The sequence below is a fragment of the Chanodichthys erythropterus genome, chromosome 9, assembly GCF_024489055.1.
Source record: "Chanodichthys erythropterus isolate Z2021 chromosome 9, ASM2448905v1, whole genome shotgun sequence".
Classification (NCBI taxonomy): Eukaryota; Metazoa; Chordata; class Actinopteri; order Cypriniformes; family Xenocyprididae; genus Chanodichthys; species Chanodichthys erythropterus.
Window position 1 is genome coordinate 32,075,085 of NC_090229.1, and position 15,476 is coordinate 32,090,560.

General features: G+C 38.1%; 1 protein-coding gene across 1 annotated transcript in view; it reads left to right on the forward strand.

Annotated features, from left to right (window-relative positions):
* espn (espin) overlaps positions 1–15,476 on the forward strand; it is a 93,230-nt gene that overhangs the window by 53,327 nt on the left and 24,427 nt on the right. The window contains exons 8-9 of the mRNA XM_067394013.1: positions 387–548; positions 6,048–6,273. Coding sequence (XP_067250114.1) covers positions 387–548; positions 6,048–6,273 — 388 coding nt within the window. The remainder of the gene's footprint in view (positions 1–386; positions 549–6,047; positions 6,274–15,476) is intronic.

Below are 15,476 nucleotides of genomic sequence, written 5' to 3' on the forward strand. Positions count from 1 at the left end.
CAGTTTTTCCTACCCTAAAATTCGTAAACATGTCAGTAACACACCTTACATGAAGAGATGTTGTTGCAAGAGGGAGGGAAAGTTATTATTATTTAAGAAAAATACAAAAAAGGGGCACATGCATTTTTTAAAAATAATAATGAGCATGAATAATTATTTATATAAATACCGCAATATTCCATAAAGCTATTATTTGTCAATTTTGATTTCATGGTTACTAACTTTTTAGATATCCAAATAACACTGGTGAGAGCCGTAGACCATAGAACCATAGACATGTTCCCCAACATTGAGATAAAGTGCTTGATTCATATGATTTTTTTTTTAAAAATTTTCTGCATTTTAACTTGTTTCCATCTCTGAATATGTGCTGTTCATTTCTGCAGCAGTTGAATCCTGGCGAGAGCCACGAAAGGCTTCGAAGAGTCGACTCTAATCGAAAGTCTCGTAGCTTCAGCAAGCAGCCCAGCACTGGGGATTACTACAAAACCCTGGGTAGCGATACCACGGACCAGTACCCCAACAGAGCCATGGCACCCAACGAGGAGGTAAAGCAATGACATATTCATGTTCATGTATTTTCAATTTCAGTAAAAGTATGAATGGTTAACAGTATGCTTGTTACGTCTTAAGTCTGTACTCAGGACTTGGACGTCAAATAGTATCTGTTTTATTGACAAAAAAGTGGTTAAAAGGTTAAAAGCGTTTAGTATTTTAGTGATCTCAGGTATACAAAAAGTATTTAGACACAATTTCTCTCAGTGTCATTTTACTAGATAACATCTGCAAACAAATGCTGTTTTTATGGCACAATTTATTTTCGGATGTACAGTATTCCCCTCAAGCTCACACAGTTGTCCACATGTGTGGTTTATTACATGAACTATGGACATATTTCACTAATGTGTGACAAACACAACCTAATACTTTTTGTCTTCCTTTTGGACAGTATATATTTCTATATCATCAGAAACCTAGCAAAACTTATTTGTTTTTTTCCCCCAAAATAAATGCTTCATGGTTTAATTTTGTTAAATAATGCAAAGAGATTTATACATTTTAAAGTTATGTTGATGATGCAGTTTGCTTGTTTATCATTATAAAAAGATTTATATGCTTGCATTTCATAGCTTTTAGTAATATCCTAAACATTGCAAACACTTTGTCTTTATGCCTTTTTACACTAAAATGCTCACACTTAAAAATAACTGAATAATAAATATATCTATAGCAGGAAACAATGGACTTGGAAAACCACAACCAATATGGTTGCCAAAACACAAAGCAGTTGTTTCCTGGTCAGCTGTCTTTGGTCTAAATCAAACTGGCTTCACTCCCTCACCTGTCACATTACAACACATATCCATGCAAGGGGTGACATTCCAGAGCTAGTATTCAAGATATCTTAATATCTTCTAGATTCTCATTCTTAATAAACTTTCCTTTTGAAATCTTAATTTTCAAGGCTCTATATAGTTACATATAGCTACATTTGGTTTTTGACCATTGAGAATGGGCAAAATTCAACAATGTGAACATGGAGTCACACTGGGGTCCCAATATCTACGGGGCCTTAAAAATAGGAATTCCAAAAGAAAAGTTTATTAAGAATGAGAATCTAGAAGGATATTAAGATATCTTGAATACAGGCATGACAACTTTAGAAAAATAATATTTATGGCACTCAGGTATGTTCTATGCATTTCAGGTGATAAATTTCTAGTTTTAACATTATTTGTTCTTTAGATATTCATCTTTAAAAGAAAAAAGTATCAGCTGTATACAAAGTGACCCACATTTGGTTTTGACCACTGAAAATGTGTACATTTTACCATTTTTCTCATGGAGCCGCATTGAGATCTCCTTATCTTTAAGATTGAACCATCGAGAGCTTTTAAAATGAAGATACCAAAAGGAAAGTTTGTTAAGAACCAGAATCTTAAAGAATATTAAGATATCTTTAATACTTCTCAAGTTACAGGCATGCAAACTTGAGGCAATAAACACAAGAAATGCTTTTTACCATTTTTGAACTGTCACTGTTGGCATAAAATGAAACAAAGATTGTGAAAGTCAACAGATTTTACTAATAGACCTATCAATCTCTGTGTAAAAATAAAATAATGATGCTGTCATCTTTCTAAAGTCATTTTTGCCCCCTGTAAATCAGCTCCAAATCTCAGGTGAAAATTGTCATTTTGACCCCCCTCTACAAAACAGTGGATTACTAATAAAAATACATCTGTGACAATTAATATTTTGGCTTTCATCACTATTTATGTTTGTCTTTCAACAGAATAAATATTAACAAAATCAAAAATTTGAGCCAGGGACCTCTGGTTGATCTGACACGGAATGACCCAGCTAGGATAGTACGTTTAGGATTGTAGAAACTATTGGCTCTAATGATCTGTATGATCTAGTTAAAGGGGTGGTTCAGTGTTTTTTTTTTTTTTTTTTAAAAAGCCGTATTTTTCATATATTTTACCTTTATTCTACACCTCTGTTTCCATTGTCATTCAAACGGCTAATTTGACTTCCTGGTTCTATGAAGCCACTCCCTCTGAAATACTCAATGTGGTTTGCTAGCCCAGTGTATCGTGATTCACCGAAGCGCCCGGAAACGCCACACCCCTTACCATTAGTTGTTACCGGTTACATGGGCTTCGTTGGAAATATAAATAATGGCGTCTATATTGCCATATCAAATTGAGCCCGAATCAGACCCAAATGAAGAGGGTCAAACAGAACCTCTGTAATCGCGGCTTTTAAAGGGCGAATGGTATTTAATTTTGTATTTGTGTCAAAGTGTTTAGATATGCTGTCACTGCTGTTTGTTAGCTTTCAATATACAGTTTTATCCTGATTAAAGCTTTACTGTAGCCAAAATGCCTGAGTTGTAGCATTTTTGTAAAGGTAGCGTTTAATTTATAGCATGAACAACAGAACTATACGTTTAAAAGACATGTACAAACAATAAAATGTACTTACAATTTGAAGCCAATAAACAGCAGATTTTGCTTTTAAAGTGGGAACTGCTTCATCTTTCAGTAAAAGCCTTTGTGCAAATCCAGCATTGAACTCGTGTAGATTATGGAAGCTGTCTTCAGAGCTGCATCCAGTGTAGAAAATATCACAGATTATTATTATAATGGGTTCTATTATCTTTTGACGCGTTGCTCACGTCCGGTGAACACAACTCTTCCGCTTTCATATGCCACGCGACATGGCCTCACCCACTTTGTTGCATGTTCCCGGGGGCAGTGTTTTGCAGGGTTTATGATGTCACCAACCCGGGAAGAAGCTCGTTGTAGTCCAAACCGGTCGTTTTTGTAGGCATTAAACTGCCATAACTTTAAAAGACAATATCTCCATTTACATTGAACTTTCAGCGCTGTAACTTTGCAGATACTGTTTGTGCTCAAGCTGCAACAGTACACACTAACTAAAGTTAAAAAAGTGAAATCGCAATGAACCACCCTTTAAAAATATGAGGGTAAATAATGACATACATTTTATTTCAATTGTCCAACTCAGACATTCTACTAAATATAAGTAAGTAACTTTGCAACTACATGTCAACTAACTCTCATTTATTTGTAATTACATGTAAACTAACACTCATTGACTGTTAGTAGACTGTTGTCTGCTGATTCATCAAAATAAATCAAACTAAAGTGTTAGCAGATATTAAGCAGACAGTCTACTAATACTCTAATGAGTCGTAGTTGACATGAAGTTGCATAGTTGGTGAAATGTCTTAAGTGGACTATGGAAATAAAGTGTTAGCCAAAAATGTGCCATTTCTGTTCATTTTAAATAATACTAAGGAATTTTAGGAGAAACATCTCAGACAAGTTACTTAAATAGCTAAGAACTCCAATATCTGAGCTGCTAATTTCTATGTCAACAATTTGCATACATTCTATTTACCTTAAGTAGTTTGAGAATACATTTGAGTCAAAGATGATACTTAAATGAAGAAGAACTCCATTATTCTCTAGAATGATAACATTTTCTTCTGAGGAGAGCATGGATAATGTGATCTAGAATAATAATAATTAAAGAACTAAAGAATAATTTGCAAGATATCAGCATTTCATATGGCCCCTCTTTGCTATCAGATCTAATCTTCATTGAGCCAATTAGATGCCCAGTGGGGCATCTGGCCACTTGATTGAACCAGATGGTACTCCACATGTCACTTTGGGTAATGACCCATTAACACGGATATGCATGGGACATGAAACGCACCATATGCTGGAGATAGTGATGAGGAGGAGGAGGGGAGGGGATAACTGGCACGTGCGTGGCACGCGTCCAGGAGGTGGGGGTGCGTGGGGTGAAAGGTCAGGCCTTGTTTACTTGCCATCAGTCATAAGGGGCGGGCGGGTGGTCTCTGGAGATGCTGTGTGTGAAGGATTGCTGCTCTTAGCTTAGCAGATGTCCTGTCATTCCAGCAAACCACTCAATTAGATCTAATTGTGGATTCATCACCAGCTGCAATGCATACGGTGGGGTGCAGTGGGAGGTAGGTTGGTCAAATTAAGCGGTTTTGGGAAGTATATTTGTTATTTTATTTGGTAGATGATCATTTTAGTGTCCAAAATTTAATTTTTAAATTGAACTTTAACCTCGTAAAGCCTGATATATGAAATAATAGTCATAAAAATAGACAAAATATTTAGACAAAATATTTAAATTAGACAAAATACTTTACTTTAACAAAATCTAAAAAAAAATGTTTTTCATATGTGTTTCATATTTTATACTTTTATGGCTCATATGGTATGATATACAGTAGAAGAATATGGAGCTCACACTCGAGGAGGTGAAAAAACAGCTGTTTTTCAACAAAGTTTTGATCATGTTGATTATTTAGAGGCTTTAGAAATTTGCATATTAAATATGATACAGTAGGCTTTATAGGGTTAAGAAATGTTTGAAACATGTTCTGGCAAGTTTCTATGCCAAAATACAAAAAATGCTTCTTTTTAAAAAAAAAACAAATTTCTCAAACATTTTGCCCAATCAGCCTATTTTGGGGCATCATTAACTATGCGCCGATTCAGGTTGCACCCCCTTTAAATCTCACGCTCCCTGCCCCCCGAGCTCTTGACTGTAATACAGTGCATAAACAAAGTTCACACAGTTAATATAACCCTCAAATGGATCTTTACAAGATGTTCGTCATGCATGCTGCATGCATGCTTCGGATCATGTGAGTATAGTATTTATTTGGATGTTTACATTTGATTCTGAATGAGTTTGATAGTGCTCCGTGGCTAAAGCTAACATTACACACTGTTGTAGAGATTTATAAAGAATGAAGATGTGTTTATGCATTATACAGACTGCAAGTGTTTAAAAATGAAAATAGCGACGGCTTCGTGAATACAGTAATAAACAATGGTAACTTTAACCACATTTAACAGTACATAACCACCATGCTAACGAAACATTTAGAAAGACAATTTACAAATATCACATAAAATATCATGATATCATGGATCATGTCAGTTATTATTGCTCCATCTGCCATTTTTCGCTATTGTTCTTGCTTGCTTACCTAGTCTGATGATTCAGCTGTGCACATCCAGACATTAATACTGCCTGCCCTTGTCTAATGCCTTGAACATGGGCTGGCATATGCAAATATTGGGGGCGTACATATTAATGATACCGACTGTTACATAACAGTCGGTGTTATGTTGAGATAGATTCGCCTGTTTTCCGGAGGTCTTTTAAAAAAATGAGATTTACATAAGAAGGAGGAAGCAATGGAGTTTGAAACTCAATGTATGTCTTTTCCATGTACTGAACTCTTGTTATTCAACTATGCCAAGGTAAATTCAATTTTTGATTCTAGGGCACCTTTAAAGGGATAGCTCACCCAAAAATGAAAACTCTCTAATCATTTACTCTCATGTCATCACTGATGTGTATGTCTTTCTTTCTTTAGTTGAACACAAATTAAGTTTTTTAGAAAAAAATATATATATGTGGAGTCCAAGTGAATGCTCCATGCTTACCTGTTCTCTCTACAGGGTTCTGCACTGTTGGAGGAAGCTGCAGACACAGCCCCTGCTACTGAGAACGGGACAGGAACTGCAGAAGATCTCCCCCTTCCTCCTCCACCACCTCCCCCACCTGCCAGCACCTTCATCCCGGCTCCACCTCCTCCTCCACCTCTTCCATCGGATCTGCCCCCTCCTCCCCCACCCACCACCACACCAGCCCCTGCCCAGCGTCGCATGTCTTCCTCCTCCAGCAGTGAGTACTGACACCATCTCATCCAAAACATCCCAATCCTTTATCTTTCTAGGAAATGAATGGTGATATGAAGCGTTTAAAGGGGTCATACATTAACATCATTAATTTTTCATTGTATACTTCACACCATGTAACAATATACTGTCAATTTGAAAGCACAACATAAGCTAGTTGTTGCGGTTACACTCAGTTTTTGGTGCATTTCAATTAAGACCGTAACACACCAAGCCAATAGTCAGCCATCAGCCAAAGTCAAGCCTTTGTTGACCTGCTATCAGCCTAGTTTTTTGGCCTGTTCCAAACTGTCTGCACTTGTTGGACTACGTTTGCAACATTTTGGCCGGTTGGGTATGTTGAATTGGAGTCAGACAGTTGGTGAAAGGGACCACTCTGATTGGCTGTTCAACAGGGCACGATTGAAGCTAAGAGTATACACACAAACGGCTCTTTTCATTGTATATCTTCACTTATATAAGCATTCCAACAACATGGACATCTGGAATGAAGAACCAAAAAAACCCAACTGATCAACATATTTAAAATTAGCAAGTATTGCTTTTTTATGGCTTGTATTTGGTTCCTCTGTTTGAATGACGAAGATAACCTACTGCTACTATACTGCCTATATAGACAGTTATTTCCTCTCACAATGTGTTCAAGTTCAACTTTTTGGTGCAGGCAAAGCCAGACAATAACAAGTTGGTTTTTGCTGCCACTAGTTCTTTGATGTCGGTTTGGTGTGTCACAGGCTTTACAATTAACTTTAAAGAGCATTCATACTAACAACAATGGCAAAGTGATTGAAACCCGTTTATTTTCAGTTAGCAAATTGAGGCAACATGAGTGACAGCAACCATTGACAATGCAACAAAGTTGACCACGGCTCAGATTTATGCAAATTAAGTTGCATAATGAGCAGCAATGCAATGCGGTGACTACTAATGGGAGTGTAGACAGTGATTTGTCACCTGATACAGTTGGATACAGTGATGGAGAAGGAACACCTATAGCCTAACAGCAGTAAGATTTGAGATCTCCTTCATGAATTTAACCACTGACAATGTGAACACTTTTAAAACTTCTGTGTAAAGGCCTTAAGTTATATTTTGCTGACCTCTTTGCCTGTGAAATAAATAACAATGCTTACTTAGGGGTTACGCGTTTGACCCTTTGTTTATAGTTTGACCCCTTTAATCTTCTCCTATCCCTAGAGGGCAGAGTATTAGTGTCAGAAAGTGATGACAAATACATCCATGCTATGCCACAGCTTTGACAGATTTTGCTCATTGAGTTAATACAGTTAATACATACATACTTTTGTTTAGCTTTTTTATAATATAATGTGTTTCGAAACCTGCTATTTACAAGTAAGGTCACCACTGTTCAATTTTCATGCATGCAAGCCTTCAAAAGCCCTCAAAAGTGCACAAATGAGTGCAGCAAATGTCTATAAGCAGCGGAAGATCTGCCGAGATTTAAAACGGTACACGCAGGAACAAGCCTTCCAGGATGGGCTTATCGAGTACATTTAGTACATTTTAAAATCCAGGATGTACTTGTATTTTTAAATAAATATTTCAGGCTAAAACAATTAGAGCTTTTGGCAGCATGTTTTGCATGATGTTGATTAACACAGAAATTAGTTTTGTATAGTTTTGTATACCTCAAAGTCCCCCAGTATGTATGATTCAAGTTTTCTCTGCAAATGAACACATTATTTTTTTTTTATGTTAGGTGAGCTTGTACAGATATCCCGTGCTCAGGGAATATGGAGCATTGAATACTGCATAGGGACCCTGTCAATCAGAACACAGTTGAACTGTCTAAAAGCTACTGTGATGTAGTTGGTGATTTGAGAAATTTCCTGTGAACTAGTATACAGTGTCTAGCTAATGGGGAGATAAAGGCTAAGAGTCCAAATTCTAGGAAACGACCAAATTGCAGCAGGCCAAATATCTACAGTACATTGATTTTAAGTAATTAATCAAAACCCTTTAGACTATTGGAAAAAAACAACAATTGACTAAAATTACATGGGAGCCAGGCATCTGTTGCATTTGTCATCAATGTTAGGCTATATTTCAGAGAGCCAGACCATGGAAAACTCTAAAAAAAAAAAAAAAAAATCTCATGAAAAATCTCTATGAAATATTTTTTAAATATTTTTTTAAAGTCTTTTTTACTTGTATTCTACAGCTTTCTCATTATTACACAATGCCACTCTCAAGCTCTTTTAGTTTCAGTAATAATGTAACCATTTAAAGCTAAACAATAAAATAATTGTATGTGGTGATCAACAGTATGTCACAGATGCTGTTGATAAATTGTAAATGAATAATATTCCTTTAAAATAATTAACATGTCTTTTCGAGATTTAACATAACTGGTGTGAGCGCATAGGTGTCAAACTTCAATTTACGTATTTGTGTTTGTTTTCCTTGGATCTTCAGCCATGGGTAAATGTGCAACCAATCTAACATCTAATTTAAAATATTAATGCTGTTTAGTCTGCAATCCTAAACCGTTTATTTAAACCAGATGTTGTGGATATCAGTAGACATGTCCATGTTCAGTCCAACTCTCACTATCACCAAGAGCATAAGATGGAAGATGTAGAAATGGCCACAAGGTAAATCTTACAAAGTTCTACCCTGTTAACATGAGATCTGGCGGCCCGCTCATTCCAAAGTCTATTTACGAATTAATGCACATGGGCTATTGTTACTTTGAAATCAGGTTTAGTGTTCTACCATTTACTTAATTGTTCTTCCTCCAAGGGATACTTGACATGCCTTCAGGACGGGGCAATATACGTGATGTGTTGTACAATTCAGTGTTATGTCAGGGAAATGTAGCACTTTATACAGACACATCTATGGTGGCCTGTGAAAGAGAAAACAAAAGCAGTGAATACACAGACAGAATGCCCAACACTCTCTGGCTGGACACCTGATTTCCTTCTTCTGTTGCAAAGAATTGGTGTTTTAAGGTACTCAATCATGAAATCTCTTAATTCTTCCATCATATTTATGACAGCCATGCAGGATGTGCTGTATGCTATGCCAAGTATCACTATTATTATTGCTTATACATTTGAACAAACTCAGAAACCATATGTATTAAATGTTAAGTGTGTGACTTGTACTGCACAGTATTGATAAATTCATATGATTAGATGAGCAGAGGTGCAATTTTCACCTGCCAGATAATAAAATGTGTAGAAATGGCTTGGACAAGTAAGCAAGCACCTGCTTACTTGCTTGCAACCACACAGGATACCCTTGCAACCTCTTTCATGGTAACCATTTAGAAGACCATAGAAACCCCCTAGCAATTCTCTAGCAACCACCAAGAACACATGAGCAGTCACCAGAGCACCCTAGCAACCTCCAAGAATACTCTGTGCCAAGGCTTAAAATTAACACTTGCCAAGAGCCAAATTCGAGTAAAAATCGGTGTTGGCGAGTATATGCAACTGTGTCAATCACCAGTTGGCCAGTAATATTTTTATGAATTCTAGCAATGCAGTGTTCTGAGAACATGAACGTGAACAAACATGAACGATGCTCAGGACAGTTGACGGGCCAGTGTTACATTGTCACGAAAATTTAAGCCAATTGAACTATTAAAGCACAAGATGCAAAAAGGAACTCAGTTCGTTACTTTCTGTGTGGGAAATTTTCTGTGCACAAACATCTGAATTGTGTGCCCTAAAAGCCACATCTCAGATAATGTGAATACTGAACTGAACTTTATTTCACATTGTCTCTGGCTGTATTGGTGAGTAAACTTGTACACAGTCAGTTCCCATTCAGTCAGTCATGTTCAACGTTATGTCAATACAGATGTAATGGGGTCTTGCATGGGAGCCCAATCACCTCAAAGTGGTAACTAAACGAGCCAATGGACATTGGCCAGTGAGATTTGCATGCCAAGTCACACCTACCCAGACATACGGGTATAAATAACTTCATTTGTATTTTGCTTCGGAGCCTTGCTTATTCCAATCTACCTTCTTGAGAGTAAATTTCTTGAAAAGAGCAAACAGCAATTGTAATTGCTAAAAAGGAGATAAACTCCGAAAACAGCATTTTTAATTGCTTTGAAGCAGCTTGTCATTGGAGATCTCTCTGCCAGTCTGAGGGCGCATCCAGCAGTGATCCAGTCTGCTGTGTATGGAGAAGTGCAGCATTTCACCCCTCAGTGCTTCGGCGTTCAGAGCAGATTTCCTAAAAGAGCAAGCACAGGTGGCGAGCGTCTTCTTAAAGATGTCTTTCTGACCTTGTCTTTCTGGATGTGGTCTTTTCCCGGCTTCATCTGATGGCCACAATCGCTGTCTCACATGTCTGGCCAGTGCAAGAGCATGTCCATGTTGACATTGCGATTGCGACTCTCCTTCTTCAGGGAGGCACGGGTCCCTTCTGCTGTTACACGACATCGGCACTCCGGGTGAGGACCAGATGTCAATCCCTGCATCGGAGAGTGGGCTACTGTCCTCTGGAGAGGATTATGAATCTGAGCTTCCCACTTTGGGGGTGGTAACGCATGCTGAATCTGATTCAGAGTTGACAGCCATGCTTGCCTGGCCCACCATGGGCATTGGGCTTTGGACAGGCCACCTCCGCCCTGCATGCCATGGCCATCCTGTAGGTCCATCAGGCAAAAGCTCTTAAAGAGCTGCACAAGGGTAGTTCTGAGCCGGGGTTGTTGCAGTCATGGTGCGGGTCCTCGGTCCTCTGGTTCATCCAGATGATGTCCACCTTGGTGGTCCAAGAATGCAACACAGCCCGTCCAGGCCAATAAACCCTCTAAGCGTACATCTAATCGAAGTGGTCCTGAGACGGGTGGCCCAGAGATGGAGGGAGCTGCTCTGAACCAGGAGATGGTGAACATACCACTCCTTCTCCCACAGGGGGGCCAGGTGGAGAATCTGCAGTTTCGGGATAACTGGGAAAAGAGCAAGCTCTTCCCCTCGCAGAGCATCTCTTTTCTCAGTGTGGAGTTGGGTGCCATATGACACCTGCATCCGGACCTCTGGAACCTCCACATGTGGTCTCTGGACAGGTCACGGAGGACTTAAGTGGCTTAACTCCGGCGGTGGTAGACACTATTACTCAAGCTAGAGCCCCCTCTATCAGGCACACTTTTGCTTTGTTCACTGAGTGGTGTTCTTCCTGGCAGGAAGATCTCTATAAATGGCTGAGCAGCTCTGTGCTTTTCTTTTTGTAAGAGAGATTGGAGTGGAGGTTATCCCCCTCCACCTTGAAAGTCTAAGTCACCGCCATTGCAGAACATCACAATGCTGTTGATGGCAGGTCACTTATAAAGCACAACCTGGTCATCAGGTTCCTGAGAGGTGCCAGGAGGTTAAATCCTCCCAGACTATGCCTCATCCTCTCCTGGGACCTCTCTGTGGTCCTTTCTGATCTTCAGTAAGCTGTATATGTGGATATACCTGGATATGTGCCCAAAGTTCCCACCCCTCCTTTTAGGGATCAGGTGATGAACTTGCGCAGACCCAGCCCTCGTGTTGCTGTATCCTGTTTGTGCATTGCTTGTCTTCGCAGACCACACGCAAAGCTTCAGAAGCTCAGAGTAGCTCTTTGTCTGCTTTGGAGGTCAGCAGAAGGGAAAGTCTGTCTCCAAAAAGAGGTTGGCCCACTGGATAGTGGATGCCATCGTCTTGGTGAACCAGTCTCAAGGCAAGCCATGCCCCCGGTTAGTGAGGGCTGACTCCTCTGTTACCTCACTCTCAACAGGCTGTGGTCTCTATAACATCCCTTGGACTAGGCATGCCTCCCCAGTATTAACAACACAGGGTCATGGCTGAAAAAATATAGGAATTGAGATCCGAAGCACTTTTCCCCATGTAATGTCTCAATAGAGGAACAGCTGCTATGATGGTTACATGGGGGTTACATCATTAACCGAGACGTTATATATTAAGTGAACAAACAGTTAAGAGAGAAAACACGTGTATCATTATATTGGATCCATGCAATCACTCTTAAAGTGACAGCAGTCTAATATTACTGCTGCTGTCTGTTAATTAAACAAAAGAAAGAAATATCTCTCACTGCTTTTGACTGAATAACTGCTCTTGTAACTTTAATAAGGATTAATCTGATTAATTGATTACTTTATTAAATTTCTGTATCTGAAAATTGTGAATTTTCACTGGTATCTAAAATTTGGATTTGGTTTGATGGATAGGAAAAAATATTTATGGCCATTGACAGGTGTGGCAAAAGTTAGTTTTATGCCCTGTGCACATACTAAGAACTCAGAACACCTTAGCAACCACATAACAAATACCTAGCAACCAAACAAACCGCCTGATGGCAGTATTTTGCATGAGTAACCACTTTAGATGAAATCCAGTGTTTTATTGCCCTGTACCATTTTTTTTACTGGTTTTTGGAATTTATTAAATGTTTTCAATCAAATATTTTTAGAACATATATACTGTAGAGAAATGGTTCCCAAACCTGTCCTGGAGGACCCCAGTTCTGCATATTTTGTATGTCTCCCTATTTCTGACACACCCATTTCAGGACTTTATGTCTCTACTAATGTGCACATGAGTTGAATCAGGTGTGTTAGATGAGGGAGACATACAAAATGTGCAGGGCTGGGGGTCCTCCAGGACAGGTTTGGGAACCACTGCTGTAGATGTTAATTGAGTACCTAATCTTTTTTTTTTTTTTTTTTTTTTTTTGCCGTTTGAATTCATTTAAAAATTAAAAAGGTAAAACTAGCTTCTTGTATTTAGTGAAGAGGGAAACATGTTATCAAAACAATGTTGTGTTTCATTTTTTGTTTGTTTGTTTGTTTCATCTCTTCTATGTCCTTACTGTATTTGTCGTCCCATCATCCTCTGTATCTGTCTTCACCACACCTGTCTTACTAAACACCTGTCTGCTGGGATCTTTCTCTCTCTCTCTCTGGCTGTCTCCTTTGCATGGACACTTTCCTGTGCCTTCTGGCTTTTCATATTTTTCTCTTCTCCTGACGCTATCTCTCTAAAGAAGATCTTTCCTCTATGCATCTGTCTCCCTGCTCTGTCAACCCTGCTCCAGAAACACTCCGTCAGAGGAAGAGTAAGTATTTCCCCCAACCTCATTATGTGTGTTTGGGTGTGTGTGTGTGTGTGTTGGTATTTATGTCTTATTCTTTACTTTAAAACTTCTAATTTCCCTTCATTGAGAGCATTAATTGTGTTGTTTGTTTGGCTACTGGACCACAAGTTGAAGTATAACTATAATTTTCAATATTACCATGAACATTCTTGTCACTTCAGATAGCCAAAGAAACCACAGCACCCAGAGTGAGTTTTTCCTGTGATTCCAGGTGCAATCAGCCCACAGAATTCCCAGATGCTATGGGGACTCTGGCACATCAGCTGTGATTGTTAATGCAGCTTAGCTACTGTATATTGATTGATAAACTGTGCGGAGGGTGAGGTCGTTTTATGGCTCAAAACACTCTATCACAAAAACAATGAAGTCAACATGAAATGGCATTCACAACCCTTTTTACTCATATATTTCTGAGTGAAACAGGATAGTCATTGATAAATGATTTATTTAAAAAAAAATGTGGGTGTGTCATACTAGAATAGAGCCAGGTGGTTGGTTGACAACCATGAGGTCTTAATGACACCAGCAGATAAGTTGTTTCAGACTCAGAGCAAGTTGTTTTATTTTGATAAAAGATTATGAAATGCACTGATTAATTATGTACAATAAAATCAGGTTAAGCAAATCTGAATTTTGATTTCATGTTGACTTATCCTCTAAAAATCGATTCTGGAATAAAAACCATTTACGATTTTGATTAAAATATTGAATTTACAAGCAATCCATCTATTAAATTGCTGTCCTTTGACACTGGTCTGCAGAGTCATACGGTGAATGAGTATAAAGGTGTGTAAACAGTGGGCGGCCTTATTTACTTAGCCCTGTCATCAACGCACTGCCTTCAAACTGTCACATCATTCCTCACTATGCACAGCTATTGTGAACATCTTGATGCTTTTTTTCTGCTCATATTCAGGCACAAGTTCTTCTGTTTGCCTTTGTTTGAGTTATATTAAAGTGATATTTAGCTAAAGGTCATAAATGAAGATTTGCCAAGTCAAGGTTGAAGGTAATGTACTATGTGTGTTTGTACTAAGCTATATGATTTATTTTAACTATAGTAATAGCTAATGCTGGACAAAATAGCTAAAAAATATTATAAATTATAATTTGATATTTCAAGCCTTTTGATGATTTTCTTTCTTTCTTTAATTACCCTGAAATGACTAAAAGGACGATGTTTTGTTGCAATGTTGCCAAGTAAATGGTCAGTGTTAACAAAGTAAAGATTGATATGAATGATAACATCATGTTTTCATCAGTTTTTTTTAATAAATCAACAAAGGGAGGTGTGATATATAATCATTTTAATTTATTTGCATGAATAAATTAGGACATACAGTAGTAATTAACCACAAGTTTTACATATATATATATATATATATATATATATATATATATTAGTGGTGGGCATAGATACATTTTTTTAATCTGAATTAATCTAGATTAATTTTGGAATTAATCTAGATTAATCTACATTAAAATGGCTCATTTGAATTCTGCCGAAGACATTCAGAATATGTGAGATACCCAAATTGTCCCTGCGTCCCAATGTCTGTACTATCCATCCTAAATAGTATGTGAGATTAAAATAAGTGTGTCCCAAAGCGTAGTATGTTGAAAAGAGTATGCCAAAAGTCCCCAGATGGTCTACTATTTCCGGTAGATTTTTGAAGTGTGGATCCGTGCACACTATAAAGGCTAATATTGCCCACAACCCATTGCGTGTTGGGCGCAGATTCAGTTCAGAACTACAAACGAGTAAAAAGTGTTAAAAAACTACAAAACATGGCGAATATGCACGATCGAAGCTGAGAGGTTATTTGAGTGACTAATAATCAGTTCAAACTGATAGAAAATATTTATTTAATTAGGGGCCAAGCCCCGAAGGGGCTGTAGCCCCTATTGTAATTGTACGTTTTCCCTTTTATTATTATTATTCTTCCTCCCGAATGGGAGTCTATGGCAGCCCTATCAACAGAACATGAGAAAATGATGAAATTTGGCACAGTTGTAGAGATGCTCATGAATAGTGATTGGACCAAATTTGGAGTCTCTAGAACC